Source organism: Lonchura striata, chromosome 1 (assembly GCF_046129695.1).
Source record: "Lonchura striata isolate bLonStr1 chromosome 1, bLonStr1.mat, whole genome shotgun sequence".
NCBI classification, from domain to species: Eukaryota; Metazoa; Chordata; class Aves; order Passeriformes; family Estrildidae; genus Lonchura; species Lonchura striata.
Genome location: NC_134603.1, coordinates 109,398,559 through 109,415,330, shown reverse-complemented (window position 1 = coordinate 109,415,330; position 16,772 = coordinate 109,398,559). Strand labels below are relative to the sequence as shown.

The window sequence follows — 16,772 nt, the reverse complement described above, 5'->3', positions numbered from 1 at the left end:
TTGCATATCCATGATGAAGCATGGATAGAAAAATGCCTTTTGTCAAGATTAGAGAAACACATTGCCCGTATCAGAGACAAAGGAGAAAAGCTGTTTGTTCAGGTTAAATCAGTATAGTACCGAGTGCATTACTGAGGGAATGTTATGTGATAATGTTATTTAAAAGTATAGATACCACGTGTAGCCTTCACATGTCTGTCACATACAGCTCCTATGCCAGACTAGTGTGCATATTTGCATATTTTCATACAGCAGCACATGTCTGTTCTGCAATGCTTTGCTTTGCCATCTGAGTGTGTATGACTGAATATTTTTAGTTGGAGAGCATGTGTAGAACGATTGGGATGTATACAGACCATTTTCATGTATTGGTTTACATTTTGCAGAACTGATCTTGCAAAGAATTTATTGCTATTGCTCAGTGTTAGAAGGTAACAATGAGAGATAGGTTATTTTGATGAAGATTTCCTAGTAATGTGACATATTTCTATCTGCCAGTTCCCTCTAGTGTCAGTAGTCAGCATCATCTCCTTAGAGTCTTTAAAGGATAGGAATTAATGCCATGCTTTGTACCACCACTTGCTTTAAGGGATTTGAAGAAAGCCTGAATTAAAAATTTTAATTCTTACCAACAATTTTACATGAAATGTGAAAAAAAGCATGAGGGTAAGAGCTCTCACGTTGTCTTTTGTGCCTCAATCTGTGATTTGAACAGAACAGCTTTGGTGAGTGTATCAGGATAGTTCAAACCCTGGATATATTTGCTGGTTGATTTCTCAAACAACAATGCCAGAGGAGGTCACATTCAATGGGGGCCTGTCATTTTTCCTGTGGCAAAGACCACCATCTTAACCAAGAACTCTAGAAACTCAAGCTGCCCATGCTGAAGTCAAAATCCATCCACATATGTATCAGAGCTGTTGTTCTTTCCAGTCCACAGTTAATTGTCTATCATAAATATATGAAGGACATTATTCATTAATGGCAGGATGATGAATGTATCAGGATTCTGTTTGGGACTTTAGTTATTGGAGCACAAGCATGTCACTGCTTTTTATGTATCCCAGCAGACAGGAAGACTGATTTGATGTTATTAGAGTTGAAGCTCTTTAATCAATATTTTTCTGAAATGGTCCAATGTTACAGCAGCTGTCATCCCACCAAAGTGCCTGTGGCTATTCTGAGCAGAGTGATTATAAGCTTGAAATATTGTTGAGGTCAAAAGTTTTGCACACTCTAACAGATTAAGATACTAAATTTTCTTCTTTTTCTTGTGCCATGTGGGTTTTGCAAACAAGTTGTATATTTCTCCAAAGAATTCCAAAGTGGAGTATTAACTACAATCATTGTAGGGGCTTCAGTTGAGTTAATTGCTAAGGGAATCAGAAAGCAGTGATACTTTGAGAACCATAAAAATCAGTTCTATATGTCACACAGTCTTTTAAAAATCTTTAAAAATGTTTTGGATTTCAATATTTTTCCTATAATCACAGGGAAATGGCTGGCAAGAAGAAAGAAATTCCATTTCAGGTATAAATCCTAATTTCTTGAACAACTTTAGAAGGAAATAGATGATTTTTCTGCCTTTTTAGAATGTTAAAATGTTAATTAATTTTGTTTCAGACCACAATAACCAGTCAAGAACAGTGGGATGAAATGCTGCAGATAAAGGGTATAGTAGGTACCTACAGCTGATATTTTCTTTTTAATCTTTCATGGGCATATGTGCAGGTTTTAATATTTATATATTAGCTTTAATAGATACTCTAGAAGATTAGCACCATACCTTTTAAAGAAAGGCGATATTAATATATATTTATAAAGATATATCGTAAGTCATTGAACCATAGAATTCTTTCATTTGGAAAAGACTTTTAAGATAATGTATTACAATTATGAATATGCAGTATCTTATATGATAAATACTCATCAAAATAATATTTATTTAAATTTTATTTTTATATACTGCTGTACACCAGTGTTTAGGAAATACCTTTCCAATATGGTATTCTCCATGGTAGGGAGTTGGATGCTTCTGTGTGTAAAATCTTTCACAGACTAAGTAATTATTGCAGCATTCTAGAGTGCATGTTTCATGACATGCATTATTCCCAGTTTTCAGTTCATTTTATCCAATAACTGTCTCCTAGGTTTCCTAGGAACTGTTCTTCAGTAAAAGGAAAAAAATCTGTAACAGGATCATAGGCAAAGGTAATAGGCAAAGGCTCAGGGAGGTGAAAATCCTGTAGAATAAACGTCTATATAAGAATGAAAACCAACAGTGGGAAAGAAGAGAAAATAAAAGGAAAAATAATATGAGAGAAAAGTTGCTATTTGGATTAATAAGCTCAAATAGTATTCTGAAGTAGGTTTCCAATGTCAAAAGTAATTGTATTATAGAGTATGTATCCAGCAATGTATCCACTGAATCCATTGATGTATTCCTGATACATTCATTGTCTAGAAAGGACTGAAATACCCATGTGATTGCCTTCCCAGTGCTGCTTCAGCACAAACATAAAGGTCTCATTTTATAAGTTCCTCAAGTCATCTGTTTATAATTCCAAACTATTAAATTTTAGTAATAGATGTGTATCAAGCTTGGTGTGGTCCTTGCAAAGCTGTGCAGAATTTATTGAAAAAACTAAGGATCGACTTTAGTGAAGACAATGTGCTACATTTTGCCGTGGTAAGGATACAAATAGTGCGTGTGACTATCTTTACATTTTGATTTAAATATATCTTCTGATCTGCATATACAGAGCTTTCATTTTACTGTCCTTATAGTGAGTTGCCATAATTTTGGCCTGGTTACTTTCCCTGCATATATCCTCATAAGCCTTTGCTTAGAAGTAGATTAGAAATGGTAAGATATATGTAAGAAGCTATAATAAAAAAGAGCTGATATCCCAAAACTTTTGTTTCCCTTGATGAGATTGCAGAAATATTCAAAAGCCAGACTATATAATTTTAGTTTTAAGTCTCTGCATTATAGACCATTGAATTTAAAGTTCTTATATCCCTGAAAAACTGTTGCATCTTTTCTGTAAATGTTACCTTTTATTTCAGTTTTAAGAAAACAAAAAGGGAAAAATCTAAAAAAATCACAAAACTGTAATAGTAAAAATATTTGTTTACAGTAACAGTATATATATATATGAGTGTATTATACCCCCTATTTAAAATAGATACATTTGTTTCAAAGACCCAGTTTATCCAAGATGTTGACCAAGTTCATCCTTTTTCACCTTAGTGAAAACTTAAAATTCCATTATTAAAGAACTTTACAGAAAAAACATGAATTTTCTGTAAATTAAAAAGGCAGAGAGTTATGTTCCAAGGCTATCTCATGTGCTTTCATACAGTTGACCACATTTCACAAAAAAATTAATGCACTGGATAAGTTCTTTTATCAAGACTACATTGGCTACTTCTTAATTTACATATATTTTTATAACCTACATGAGAAAATAGATATTTTTCCATGATTAATTGCTGTAATATAAAGGGAGGACAATCCCATGTTACCAAAACAGTTCTTTCTTCATCACTATAAGGACTGTTAGTTGTATTTAGGACTGCAGTTTGAGTTAGCAACACCAAAGTATTTAAGAGTGGGGTTTTCCTGTGAGTGAAAAGGTTTTCTTTATGTATGCATACATACTTACGTAAGCAAATAATCTTTTTTTGTCTGACTTCAGGCAGAAGCTGACAGCATTGAAATTCTGAAACCATTTAGGAGGAGCTGTGAACCTGTGTTTCTTTTTAGTGTTGTAAGTATATCACATCATTTTTTTTTTAAATGTGCTGCCTACTTCTGCCTTAACTTTTCAATAGATTTTAAAATAGATGTGAAGCTGTACAAATCCTATCTTTACATTTTATATGATGTAGGATGGTACTATCTGATGTTTTTTGCATGAGCCATTTCCCATGCCTGAATTTGGTGGTTCTCAAGCACATTTTTGTTGTAGCTGTCACACATACAGCCACGAAGAATTGTGGTAGTCACTGTTTTGGTAGTTAGTGAGAAATCCAGGTAACTTTTCCAGGTTTGCCTTACATAAAGTGCCTACATGTGGTTACACTGAAATGATTATTTTATGCACACTTTTCATCACGGAAAGAGAGTTTTCATTTCCTGGCATTATAAGACTTTTAAGATAACAAATAAAATTGTGTTTTCATACTTGAGAAACTGTAGCAATTAATCATATATTTATTATCTCTCACTCATGGACACAGAAAGCTGGTTCTCCTAGGACACAGCTGTAGCACACTGTTCACTTAGGAAGAGATGGGGGTTATTTTAACTTGAGGGTGCCAGGACAAGAATTTCCATAAGCAACAACCAAGGATATTCACACTTGCAGGACTCTTTCGGATTTGAATCTGAATGATGCCTAGAAATTTTGGCAGTATTCTTGGTCACCATTGGCTTCACTATTTTGCACCTGAATGTAGTAGAGAATGCACTAAAAAGTCACACAAGCACACACACAAAAAATATGGGAAACTCCATGTTACAGAAATTAAGAACAAATAAAATCCATATGTGCATCTGCTTCCAACTGTATCATTAGTATTGAGCCTAGAAATAAACATGGAAAATTTGGTAAAGAAATAAGTAAGGAATTAAATGCACAAAAGTTTCATTCTGAAATAATAGATGCAGTAGTAGCTTTGGTATTCCCTCCAGTGGGCATGAGAAATAATCCTGCAGCTGGAAAAAAATAACAAGATATTGCATATTTCAAAAACTCAAGTAAATGTGCAAATTAAGTGATGAAAACTCACTAAGAGTGTTATTTTCTCTTCAACAGCATGGTAAAATTCTTGCAATGGTGAAAGGTGTAAATGCTCCTCTCATAACTAAGATAGTAACAGATCTAGTGCAAGAAGAGAGGAAAATTGCAGCTGGAGAGAAGGAACGTGCTGAGGTACTCACAAACCAGATACTTATGCATAAATGTATATTTTTATTACACTTTCATCGTTTCTCTAATATGCCTATGATATTGTTTAATTTTTCATATTTTTGTCCTAACAATAAAATTATGTTTTTTAGGTGCATTATCTATCATGCGCCTTTTTTTTTAGAAATCAAGTAAAATTATCTGGGTTCTAAGAAACTTTTAAAGATCGTCTAGCCCAACTCCTCTTGGCACAGGCAGTGTCACCTTTCACTAGATCAGTTTGCTCAAAGCCATACGGATTGCTCTGTACCTAATGAATCCCATTTGCTACAAAAAACAAAGACCATTCAACAAGTTTATTTTATCACCTTTGACTCCTGACTTCCAGGTAACATGAGGACATAAGGACAGCTCAGTCTGACCTCAATAGCCTGCACTGTGAAAGATCCCACTGCTGGAATTCACAGTAGTAGCAGAGTCAGTCTTCCCCTGTTGCTCGTTCTCCTCAGAAATCCCAAATTTCCATTATGGTACTTTATATAAACTTCAAAAATTTACAGGTTAGACTGGCAACATAAGAAATGGAGAGATGGATGAAATGCCACTAGCTCATAAATGTTTTTGTAATCTTTTTTCTTTCAGGACTAAGTATTTCTTATATATAACTTAGGAACTACACCATATGAAACAAAGATATGGGAAATAATCATGTCTTTCTTTGTTAAAATGGAGATGAAAGAACTCCACTTAGAGTAAAAACCTTTTTAACAAACCGAAATTCAGTTAAGGAAAATCAGACTGACCAAATGTCCTTCTTAGAATTGCTTGCTTTCCAGAGTAACAAATCCATTTTTACATTAAGATTAATGTGTTGTAAAGATGTGACAGCTGTGTTTGATGACTTTGCTTTTGCACTGGTGATGCACTTTTACTCCATTGGCAATTACCTTAGGTAGAAGAAATCGTTTTTCCTGAGGAAGGTTCATCAGAAGAGTCTGATGAGGAGGCTGTAGAGGAAGGTAAATATATTTGATTTACTTTAGAAATGTTAACAGAAAGAAAAAGAACAAATATCTTTTAATTAATAATTGTCTGTGTCTAGTACTAACAGACCTTCCTTTGGTTGCATTAATTAAATGCTATGATTGAGCTTTCTTCTGTAAGGAATTAATGTACTGGGCTGTCATCATCAACATTTTCACCCCCACACTGAGAGCCTTCAGACTTTAGACAGAAGTGATATGTGCCAGGGAATTTTCTGTATAAAGTTAAGGCCTGAAAGTCATTTCTACACAGCCCCTGTGTGAGCTATGTACTTCCAAGGTGGAGTACTAATGGATGGGTCAACCTGAGAGGATTGGAAGAATTAATCTGTGAAGCAAAGGCATGCCTTCTCTCAGATTATTCTTTCACCAGATTAGATTTGATAACAGAATTTAAAAATAATATAAATACATAGTAGTAGGATAAGATTGCAAAATAATTGAAAAATAAGCACCATTCTGTTTAAAAGTCCTGTCTGTGGTTTATGTCAGGTTTTTCACTAGCTGAGACCTACATCTTTTCTATTTTTATTGTTATCTGTGGTTACTGAATGTTCCTACTGCTTCATCTATGCAGAGAATGCCATTCTACAATCCTGAGATGGAACAAACTCCTCCATCCTCTCCTTCTTCTTGATTTTGGTTTTTTTTTTCCCTCCCTGTGAGAGGCATTAGATCACAGTCATGGCATCCCTTTTCCTTTCTCTTCATGTTTTGTTTTTGTTTTTGTTTTGTTTTGTTTTTGGTTTTTTTTTATTGTTCAACTGATATATTCCTGACCTCAGCTTTAGCCTATTTTTTTTCTCATAAACCCTTTGATTTATGAGACCTAGAAGTACAGTATTATCATTTAACAATTATCGACAAACTTCACACTAATCCCCATTATCATTTAACAATTATCTACAGACTTCACACTAATCCCCAAAATCTAAACATGACAGAAAGTCAGAAAACAGAGCTTTAGCTCAGGTTCAGCTTCAGCTTCAGGTTAAGGGATCTCTCAGATACTGTAATACACTAACATTTGGCAGGAATATTTTCCTTAACACATGCAGTTGCTTAAGTGTTTGTAGTATTGGTAACAAGTAGTAGTCTGCTGTTTCCATTATCACCATCTTAAATTTTTCTACAGTTTTTGGGATCTGATTGAGTTACAGTCAAAAGTTTAACTGTAAACTTCAGGTCCAGTAAAGATGATGCTCTTTATTTTGATGAATGTATTACTTAGCACATTATTTTTTCCCTTTTTCAGAAGTACTCACTTATTCTGTTGGAATTATAAAGCCTGATGATGTCTTAGCAGGACGTGTAGAAGAAATTAAAAACAAGGTAGAGAGAATTTTAAAGTATTCATTTATTCTATTTATTTAAGAGGCACAATAGCAAAATGTAAGGTTAAGTAGATCCTAATTTATGCCCAGACTTTGGAACAGAATCTGATAAAGTTTCTCTGCTAAGGATAATAAAAGCACAATAATTTTTACCAAAAATAATATGACATTCAAATTTATACTATTGCTTTAATATTCTATGCCAGCAGAGGTTAGACATTGATTCATATTGCTTCTGTTATGAAAAAAAAAAAAAAAAAAAGCCTTACAACAATATATATCAAGACCAAATTAAAATAATTTTCATAAGTGTTGCGACAGGGACAGTGGCCTTTGTAGAAAAGGGAATCAGAGTGCTATATAGGTTGTTTCTGGCATTACTCTACCTTAGCTGGAACAGAAGGAAGCTCAGTAAAAGGGAAAAAAAAAGCAGTGCTTGAAAGAGTTTAGCTGGAGCAGCTGCTACTTGGCTGATGAGGTGTATTTTCCAACACTGGTTACACAGTCAGCCTTTTTGGGGCAGGTTGAAAACACTCAGCAGCACCACAGGGGCTTTTACAGACAGAGTGCTGGTACACAGGTTAATATTGGTGTATCATCAGTACTGGGGCTGGGTACTGCCTCGGCTGTTAAAATATCAGTATATGGTACAAACCTCATACCAATGAACTGCGAACTTTGATGCAAGTCATATGTGTACATCTGTCACAAATGCTTGCATTTAGTTCAGTAACCTAGCTTAAAACAGAAAATTATAAAGTAGATTCAGTTTTTCCTTATTTGCTGTTTCTAAAGCCAAGTAGTTTAGTCTAATACAACTGTCAACAAGAGCCCATTTATGTGACTACTATGGTTACAATATAATTTATAATATCTTGCAAAATAAGTTGCATGTTAACCACTCACAGGGATCCAAAGGAATTTAATTAATGTGAAATAAAAGGGATTACTAACTATTGAACTAATGTACTTCATACATTGAACTTCACTATATTTTTTATCAAACATTAGCTTAGGGGTATTGTAATCCTGAATTTAGTGAAGTGCTTTGAAAGGCTGGAAGTTCAGTTTAGGCAAATATAGTGGTTATATTTTGAATATTCCAGAGAATTTTAAATTTAACATAGCTTCCAAAACCAATCAATCTTTAGATTTACAATAACATATGATTTTGTATGTGTCCATTTTCAAATATCCCTAAGTAATAACTGAATAATTTCAGATTAAAGATGCAGGATTTGACATTAAAGCAGATGAGAAGAGAATGCTTACTGAAGAGCAAATCAGAGTATTTTATGCCCGGAAAAAAGAAGAGGTAAAAACAAACTAAAAACCTAAATGAAAGGAACAGGTACAACATATAATTGTTACCAGATGTGTTTGCAAGTCTCTGTATGGTAAATTTTAAGTATATTGAAGAACTGAATTAACGTAGATTTAGTACATAAAAAAAAGATACATTCTTTCTCCCTTTTCTTTCACTGACTCATATAAATATCACTATGTAGCAATCTAATATTCAAACCAAATTAAACTGACCTCCAATTAAATGTTAAAAGATTTAGGTCTTCTTTCTGTTATCTAAATGTGTATGGTCCTTAGAAATTGAGATAAATTGATAACACTATATATCAAAATTAAATTATACTGATTTTAAAACATGTTATGACAGGAGTAGTGACCTTTATAGGAAAGAAAATTATAGTACTGTATAGCTTATTTCTGCAATTACTCAACCTTAGCTATTAGGTGCTGAAATATGGCACAAACCCAAAATCCAATGTCTTCTATGTGACATTGTATATATATCTTTCTAGCCAGAAAATAAGTGGCATTACATATTATATTTTTTATTTCTTTCTAGATTTTATCATGGGGTAGTTCTGGGAATAAACATGTGCACAGGCAGAGAGGGAAAGCATCTCAGCCAAAATATTTTCTTTTTTGTGCCTTCTCCTATATTAGGGGACAAAAAATAGCTAAAGTCAGATATAAAGTTCAAGAAAAAAATTAAATTAGGCTGTCCACCAGTAAATGGCAATGATCTAGCAAACTAGCACCTGGATATGGTCATATTTTCCACCAGTGTGATAACTATAATTAACTCTTCAGAAGGATCTGAGACAAAAAATGAAGTTCCATAGCAAATATTTATGCCTTCTGCTATAAATGTAAGATAGACAGAGACAGGAATTAAAACAAACAGTTTGTTTGACTTTATTAGCGGGAGCAATGGAAGGGTTCACCTAATCTGAAGGTGAAGGTGGGAAGGTGTTCCTGTGGCATTCCAAATGAATAAGAGTGAAATGAGATAGTTCCTACTAAAGTCAGAGAAAAAAAAGAAAACTGATAGTAATCACTAGATGGCTGCACTGTGGTTTAGAAAGGAAGTAACAGGGAGATCTTATAAGAAACCATGATAAACTCAGAGTTCCTGCAATTCATAGGGGGGGAAATTATGTTTTTTAGCCTGACTTTGATGCATTCGTTCAATTCATGAAGAGTGGACCATGCCATGTTTTGATAATCACAAAAAAAGAAGCATCTGATGCTATTCCTCAGTGGATAGACCTACACAAAACAAATGAGTCTGCTGAGCCTGAGGAGCCAATCAAGTAAGTACCAATCAAAATGTGTATCTTTGATTCTGTCACATTGTTCAGAGCACATTATAAACAAAGGCATGTTCCTACAGACACAGACGTGTTTACGTGTGCAGGTCCAGGGAGCAGGAAGAGCTCATCATCTAATCCTTTACAGGACCACTAGTAGAGATGCAACCCCAGTTCTCATGGGAATTCAGAAATTCCTTGCTTCCTAGTTCAAGAATGCCAGGCCAAGGTCATTGATCTCTTTGAACTCACCTTCAGTGGGTTCTCAGAACAATGGGAACAATGACACCCTTCGAACCTGATGCAGTCCTTGCAATCCTAGTTAACCCATGCCAGGGCACTGCCTGCACTGCCTGCACAGAAGGTTGCACTCGTTCCCAAGTCTACCCCTGTATTCCTTGGGAAGATGTAGATATGGCCCAGGGCAGACCAGGGCACACCTGAGGCATGCTCTTCTCCCTGAGAACACTCTAAAAGCCAGCAGAGAAGGGGAAGCATACTGGGGCTTGGGTCCCCACCCTGCTCCAAGACACAAAAAAATTTGTAAGGATCAGATGTTCACAAATCCATGTTCACATCCATGGTATCTTGAAATGTGTGTTTTTCTTCACTGCCAAGGGTTCGTAGAGAATTTTAAGGATGATAGTTGTATACACAGCCTCAGACAATAGAGTATTCACAAAAATACAAGCATCGGATCAAGTTTTATATTTAGACATTTACTTAAAGCAACATGAGCTTAAATACTTTGCCTGAAAACGAATTTGTAATAGTAATTGACATTTTTGTTGATGCCTGCTTCATCCCTTTCTGCATTAATTTAGTACAGCTGGGGAATACTACAGTTTCCTACAAGTAGCTAAGAGAGGGACTTTATTTACATAGCTAAACAAACAGGTAAGAAACAACAAGAAGTGTTATCAACTACTCTGTAGTGCTATCATTTTTATAATCACACTGTACATAAATTAAGCACAAGACTTCTGTTGATCATTCATTATACACTGTACACTTGTCAATAGTAATTCTATCCCATGAAACAGAGAAACTATTTTGGATAAACTAGAGGGGCATAGTTTAAGCAGCCTGGTTGAGATTTCTCCTTCAGAGCACATGATCATGCACTTTTTGAGAAGAGTAATAATTCTCTTCTCAGAAATGTTACTTTACTCATTAATCTGAATTTAATAAAAACTTAATTTTGCATTCCATTCTTATGTTTCACTAGATTTTAATAAAGTATGTCTTCAAAAATTCAGCTTGTTAACACTAAGCAATGACTTAAATACTGTATCACTTCATGTTTCATCAGCTTGCCAGGACTCAAGGAAACTGAGAGTCTGGTAAATTTATGTGATGTGGAAGACAGTATTGAAGATGCCAGCAGACACCTTGCATTCTTTTTCCCAAACTTTCATACAAATAAGGGAAAACATCCCGTTGAAAGGACTTTGGCCATAATTAGACCTACTCTCTTGAAGGAAAGGCGAAGTAAGTGTTAATAACTGTGTTTGCTATCAAGGGTATATAAATACTCTCATAATTTGAATTTTGAATTATAAATTCTAACTCAATTAATGATATTTTTTTAGGTTATACTGTCTCTCCAGCATTAGGCCAGCAGTAATCCTTGCTGGAATGAATTTTGATTGAGGTTAATATTTTTCATATATTGAGATTGCAAATGTCAATGATAATTTGTTCCTTTGGTTAATTTTTCAAGAAATTCTGCAGATTAAATATTTCTAGAAGACCTTTCAGAGATGCTCGTATTTTCAAATGTAGTATAGGGGACTATATTTCTCACCATAATAAAGTAGCTGATATTCCTGAATATCAGACTCAAGATAGATCAATGGCAAGGGGAAAAATATCCAGCCCAAAATGTTCTATGCTGCATGAGGCAGTGCTGCCCAAAGGCAGTTCTAAACAAACATCATTTTTACAGATTAAGTTAAAAATCTACCCCATAACATGAAGCTTCATCCAAACAAGTTTACTTTTCTTTTCAGTCATTTATTTACATTTCTTCCTTGATTTCAGATAGTATTTTTATTTCTGACTTGAGAATCCCTGTACTTGAGCAATCTTATGTGCAGAGAGCTGAAAGACTTCAATTTTGATCTTTCCTTGTGAATTTATTTTCCTTATGGCTGTCTAGCATGTTGCTTAGAGCAGCTGTTCTGCAGTGCATGTTTAGGTAATTACACATTAATTTTGTAGGTAATTTTGACTTGTGCCAAATACTGCTGACTTACCCATGTGGTTTTGTAAGACTTAGTTAAATAAACATTTCACCTATTCAAATTCCTTAGACCTTCTTTTGCTGGTAACAACATGTATCATATTTCTCAGTCAGGATTTCCTACTAAGGTTTTTTTAAGCAAGAGAAAGCCTAAACAAAATGAGGATCACTTTTCTGAGTGTCCAGGCAACTAGTGATGCCTGCTAGCAGTTGCTTTATATTAGATGCCTGCTCTTTAGTTAGGAAACAAATTCACCCATAAAAAATTTAACATTATCATTGAAAAGTCTGTGTCATTTCTCTACAAGTATGCAAATAAATGAATGGATGGCAATTTAGCATTATTTAAATATATTTAACAGATTCCATCATTCAAAGGATAAAGGATGATGGTTTCCAAATAGCAATGCAGAAAGAAATAATTCTATCTGAGGACCAAGTACGTACATTTTACAAAGAGCATGTAGATCAAGACTACTTCTCAGTCCTTCTAGAGCAAATGACCAGGTATGCTGAATGAAAAAGCAGAGCATAAATCAATAGAATCCATATAGAATCAGAAAAGAGAGAAATTTTTACATGAAATAATTGTTGAATCAGAGACAGAATGGTCTGGGTTGAAAGGGTTCATTATTGCCCATCTAGTTCCATCCTCCTGCCATGGGCAGGGATACCTTTCATCTGAATAGGTTGCTCAGAGCCCCATCCAACCTGGTGTTGAACACTTCCTGGATAATACATGGCTGCAAGATAGACGTGTCTAAAAGCTTAGTAAAAGACAAAATAGGAACAGATAACTGCAGACAATGGAATAATTTCCAAGTACAAAAAATAAAAAAATCAAGCCTTTAAAAGCTATGAGCTACTTCATACTGCGGTATGTATGATATCTCAGTGGCCAAGTCCACTGATTTGAGTGAAAACAGTTTAGGTCTGCTCTGAAAATGCTGCATTTAGGTTGTTTGTAGGAGAGCTCTGAAATCTTCAACAAGGCTGTGTGCTGTATAACTTGGGGAAGAGAAACAAATCATGTTTGGATATTCTCTTCATATGAAGCTGGGACATGACTGAGGCATGATCAGTCTTCCTCTGTCTTGCCATTGTGACAAAACACAGTAATTTTGCAATTTAAATTAATATTTAAGCCCCATAAGGTTTTATCAGCCTGTACTTGTTTAAACAATCAGACCAGTTTTAAGGCTCCCCAATACTGGAGCTCATTTTCCTAGTCTTAGCTATATATAATCAAATTACTTTTTAAAATTTCCAAGAGTTTTTGGTCTTTTTTTTTTTTTTTAATGCACTTTTCCCCATGTACAGTGGTCCAACTCTTATATTGGCTCTAACACGAGAAAATGCTGTGTCACACTGGAGAAGTTTACTAGGTCCAAAGATCCTTGAAGAGGCTAAGGAAAATCCAGAGAGGTAATAGTCACAGAAGTGAACCATCCTTCACAGCTTCCAATTTCACGTTTCTCATCGCATTCCACATTCCAACTAGTGTAACTATAGTGACACCATCTGGACACAGATGTGCATTCATGCCGTTTTTTAGGCTTTTCTTGGAGGTAGTAGTGTATTACACATAGGAACTTCAGCATTTTTTGAGCTATAATGGCTGCTAAACAGAATTAAAATCTGAGTTTTAAAGAGTGCAATGAAGTGAAAGGCGAACTCTTGAGCCAGAGAAAAAATGCTGGTAATACCTATTTTTAATAGTGGCGAGGGTGGGGGAAGGGGTCTTGAAATGCCACCATTATTTTTTCTTGAAATACCACTAAGATTTTCTTGTAGCTTATTGAAAACTTTGCATCTGAAGAATATTTTATTTGTGACTGTTTCTCCTACACAGTTTATAAACAGACACCTTAGTTCTGCCTGCTTATCACATTGCTCTAGGAAACTGCAATGGTGTCCCCTTACCTGCTGCTGACAGAAGTGCCATTTCATTAATAAATAACTGGTATTTCTTAGAAATATAACAACACCAGTGTTGGGAGGGAGGGTGTTTATAGTTCAGATTTCCAGATCAACAGTAATTTATATTCCCTGGGTTGAGCCTAATTATAGTTCAGAGCTCAAAATGGCTATGCTTTTAAGTAACCTCACTCTTTTAATGCCTTCTAGTTTGCGTGCACAGTATGCCATTGAAAATGTACCCATCAATCAGCTGCATGGCAGCTCTACACCCAGTGATGCTCAGAAGGAACTAGAGTTCTTCTTCCCTGAGGAACAAACCTTTGCATTAATCAAACCTGATGCTGCTAAGACTCATAAAGGTAAGGCACTTAGTATCTAGTGATGTAATAATTTCTACAAAGGATTAGCAATGCACACTGCAGTAAATCACATCAAATGCATTCTTTCGACTCTCTGAAGTACATTTTCTGTGCAGAGAAATGCTTTTACATGGCTTGAATAATTCAGATAGAGATCTCAAAAGTGATATTTCTTTTTGCTTAAGCTGCCTTTGCCTTTGTCTTTCTTCACTGGAATAGTGGTGAATCAAAGAAAGAGAGTTCCTAGCTAAGTTAAACTGCTTAAGGGCCAGGCACTTCTGCAGACTACCTGCCCAGCATCTTTATTAGTCAAAGGAGAGAGGTACTTGCCAAACTTGTATTACTCATTTCAGACAGGTATCTCTACTGACTCAAAAGGTGTCATTGCTCAGTTAGATGCATTCCCATCCTTGGTTTTACTTACTGTCAGTATAAGGGAATAAGGAGGAAAAAAATCAAAATAAAAAGACCACTATGTAGAATTATGAATCTTGTCTTAAAGATGTTTTGCTGCCACTCTTTAAAAATTCTCTACCTAGACCTCCTACTTAGTGTCCGTGTCTGTATCTACAGACACAATGGGATATGACTTTTGTGAGTTTATCTTCCCGTCTTGTGAAAATACAGATTGATTTTGGCCAGCCAGCTGATGTTTGATGAAGCATTACAACTACAGTCCACTTTCTGTTAAATGTGAGAAAGAACAGTGAATGCTATTAGCATAGTTTATTAAAATCTGGGTTTGATACGTGCATCAAGATGGATAATGCAGTAACAGTGGTTTCTGCCAATTTTACAGTACTGTTGAAGTGTTTCTTGTATTGTCCATATTTGATTTGATATTGTAAGAAGAATTTTAATAGCTACTGGTGATTTTTTTTAGAAAAAGGCATCTAGTATTTTCTGAAATTTTTAAATTTTGGGTGTTTGAGGTCTGCATTTTTTGCATATAAACCATTTCAAATAAAAAATGAGCTTGTTTGTTATTGTCCTAGATGAAATTATGAAAAAAGTTAAAGAGGCTGGGTTTAGCATCTCAAAGGTAAAAGAACAAGCTTTAACTCGTGAAATGGCTGCACACTTTTACAAGGATCATGAAGGAAAACCCTTTTATGAAGAGTTGGTGAATTTTATGACACAGTAAGTGTCTTGGTTTACAGTACTGAGGTATGTAAGTAGACATCACACTTTCTACAGTGCCAACAAATCATGTTACACCATAACTGGAGCAAGGATTTTACAACCTGTCACTCTTTCTGGCAAGTTTAATGTCTTCTAGAACAGACTACTCTTCCTTTAGAAGGGAGATTTACAATTCTTTTCAAACTTATGGATAGTTTTATTTTAGATTTTATTTTCCCTAAAAAGGAACAGGTTTCCAATGGAATCCTTTTTCTTCTCATGCGGTACAAATATCTTACTCATAATATTGTTAGGATAGCTGATAAAAACAGTATGTATTGTCTTGCTTGAGAAATTATTGGGTGAGAATGCCTTTTGGACAAGAAAATCCAATATCTGATCATCATAATCTCTTTGGCTTTCAAATATGGGACTTTTCCTTAAACAAAATACACAGAAATAAATTTTAATATTTATGCAGTTTAATAAAATTAAGATAGTTCAATGCTTATTATAACACTCCATGATACCTCTGACATTAAATCTGAGGCTGCATCTCAGAAATCTCAGAATAGTGCAAGAGTTTTTTTATATTGATTTTACAGGGGTCCATCAGTGATAATGGTCTTATCAAAGGAAAATGCAGTGGAAGAATGGAGGAAACTAATGGGTCCAACCAATCCAGAAGAAGCAAAGAAGACCTCCCCTAAGTCAATTCGGGCTCAGTTTGCACATGATATTTTGTCTAATGCTGTTCATGGTTCATCTAATGTAGAACACGCAGAGAGAAGCATTCAGTTTGCATTTGGAGAGCTGGATGCAGACTAAACAATTCAGAGACAGTCTCTGAAAATTGATATTCATGTAATTAAATGGATTTGTCTATCCAACCACTATATTTAAGGCTACATAAACACACTTATTTTTCTTCAGAGTCCATCCAGTTTTAGTTGGGCAAGTTTTGTTATCAGCTCTTCCACATTGCAAAACATAGCAATGTAACAAGTAACACCTGCTAGGAGTTTGACACTAATAATGGTTTCTTTATGTATGCTTAGTAGATGTTTTTTCCTTTTAGCATTTTAACAGATTTATGCATTTCCAATAGTTCCAGGATTCTAAAGTATTTTGTGTATAGCTACTTTAAAATGAGCTAGGACAAGTGTCAAGGAAGGTGATTAAAACACTATTAAAGGCATGTCCACTGGTGATGTGGCTCGA

At 34.9% G+C, this 16,772-nt stretch overlaps 1 protein-coding gene across 1 annotated transcript; it reads left to right on the top strand.

The window, feature by feature from the left end:
* Positions 1-1,497: 1,497 nt before the first annotated feature.
* Positions 1,498-16,379, top strand: NME8 (NME/NM23 family member 8). The gene is made up of 15 exons (XM_077790903.1): positions 1,498-1,530; positions 1,624-1,681; positions 2,583-2,689; positions 3,702-3,773; positions 4,824-4,940; positions 5,869-5,935; positions 7,215-7,291; positions 8,516-8,608; positions 9,763-9,908; positions 11,218-11,396; positions 12,513-12,657; positions 13,471-13,575; positions 14,278-14,429; positions 15,425-15,569; positions 16,157-16,379. Exons 1-15 carry the CDS (start codon positions 1,498-1,500, stop codon positions 16,377-16,379), a joined length of 1,719 nt encoding a protein of 572 aa, XP_077647029.1.
* The last annotated feature ends 393 nt before the right edge of the window (positions 16,380-16,772 follow it).

Excerpts from the sequence above, each read along its gene's own strand:
- NME8 (XM_077790903.1), top strand. The coding sequence starts at position 1,498 with ATGGCTGGCAAGAAGAAAGAAATTCCATTTCAG. Across the intron at positions 5,936-7,214 it reads TGAGGAGGCTGTAGAGGAAG|AAGTACTCACTTATTCTGTT; the intron begins GTAAATATATTT and ends TCCCTTTTTCAG. Across the intron at positions 14,430-15,424 it reads TGCTGCTAAGACTCATAAAG|ATGAAATTATGAAAAAAGTT; the intron begins GTAAGGCACTTA and ends TTATTGTCCTAG.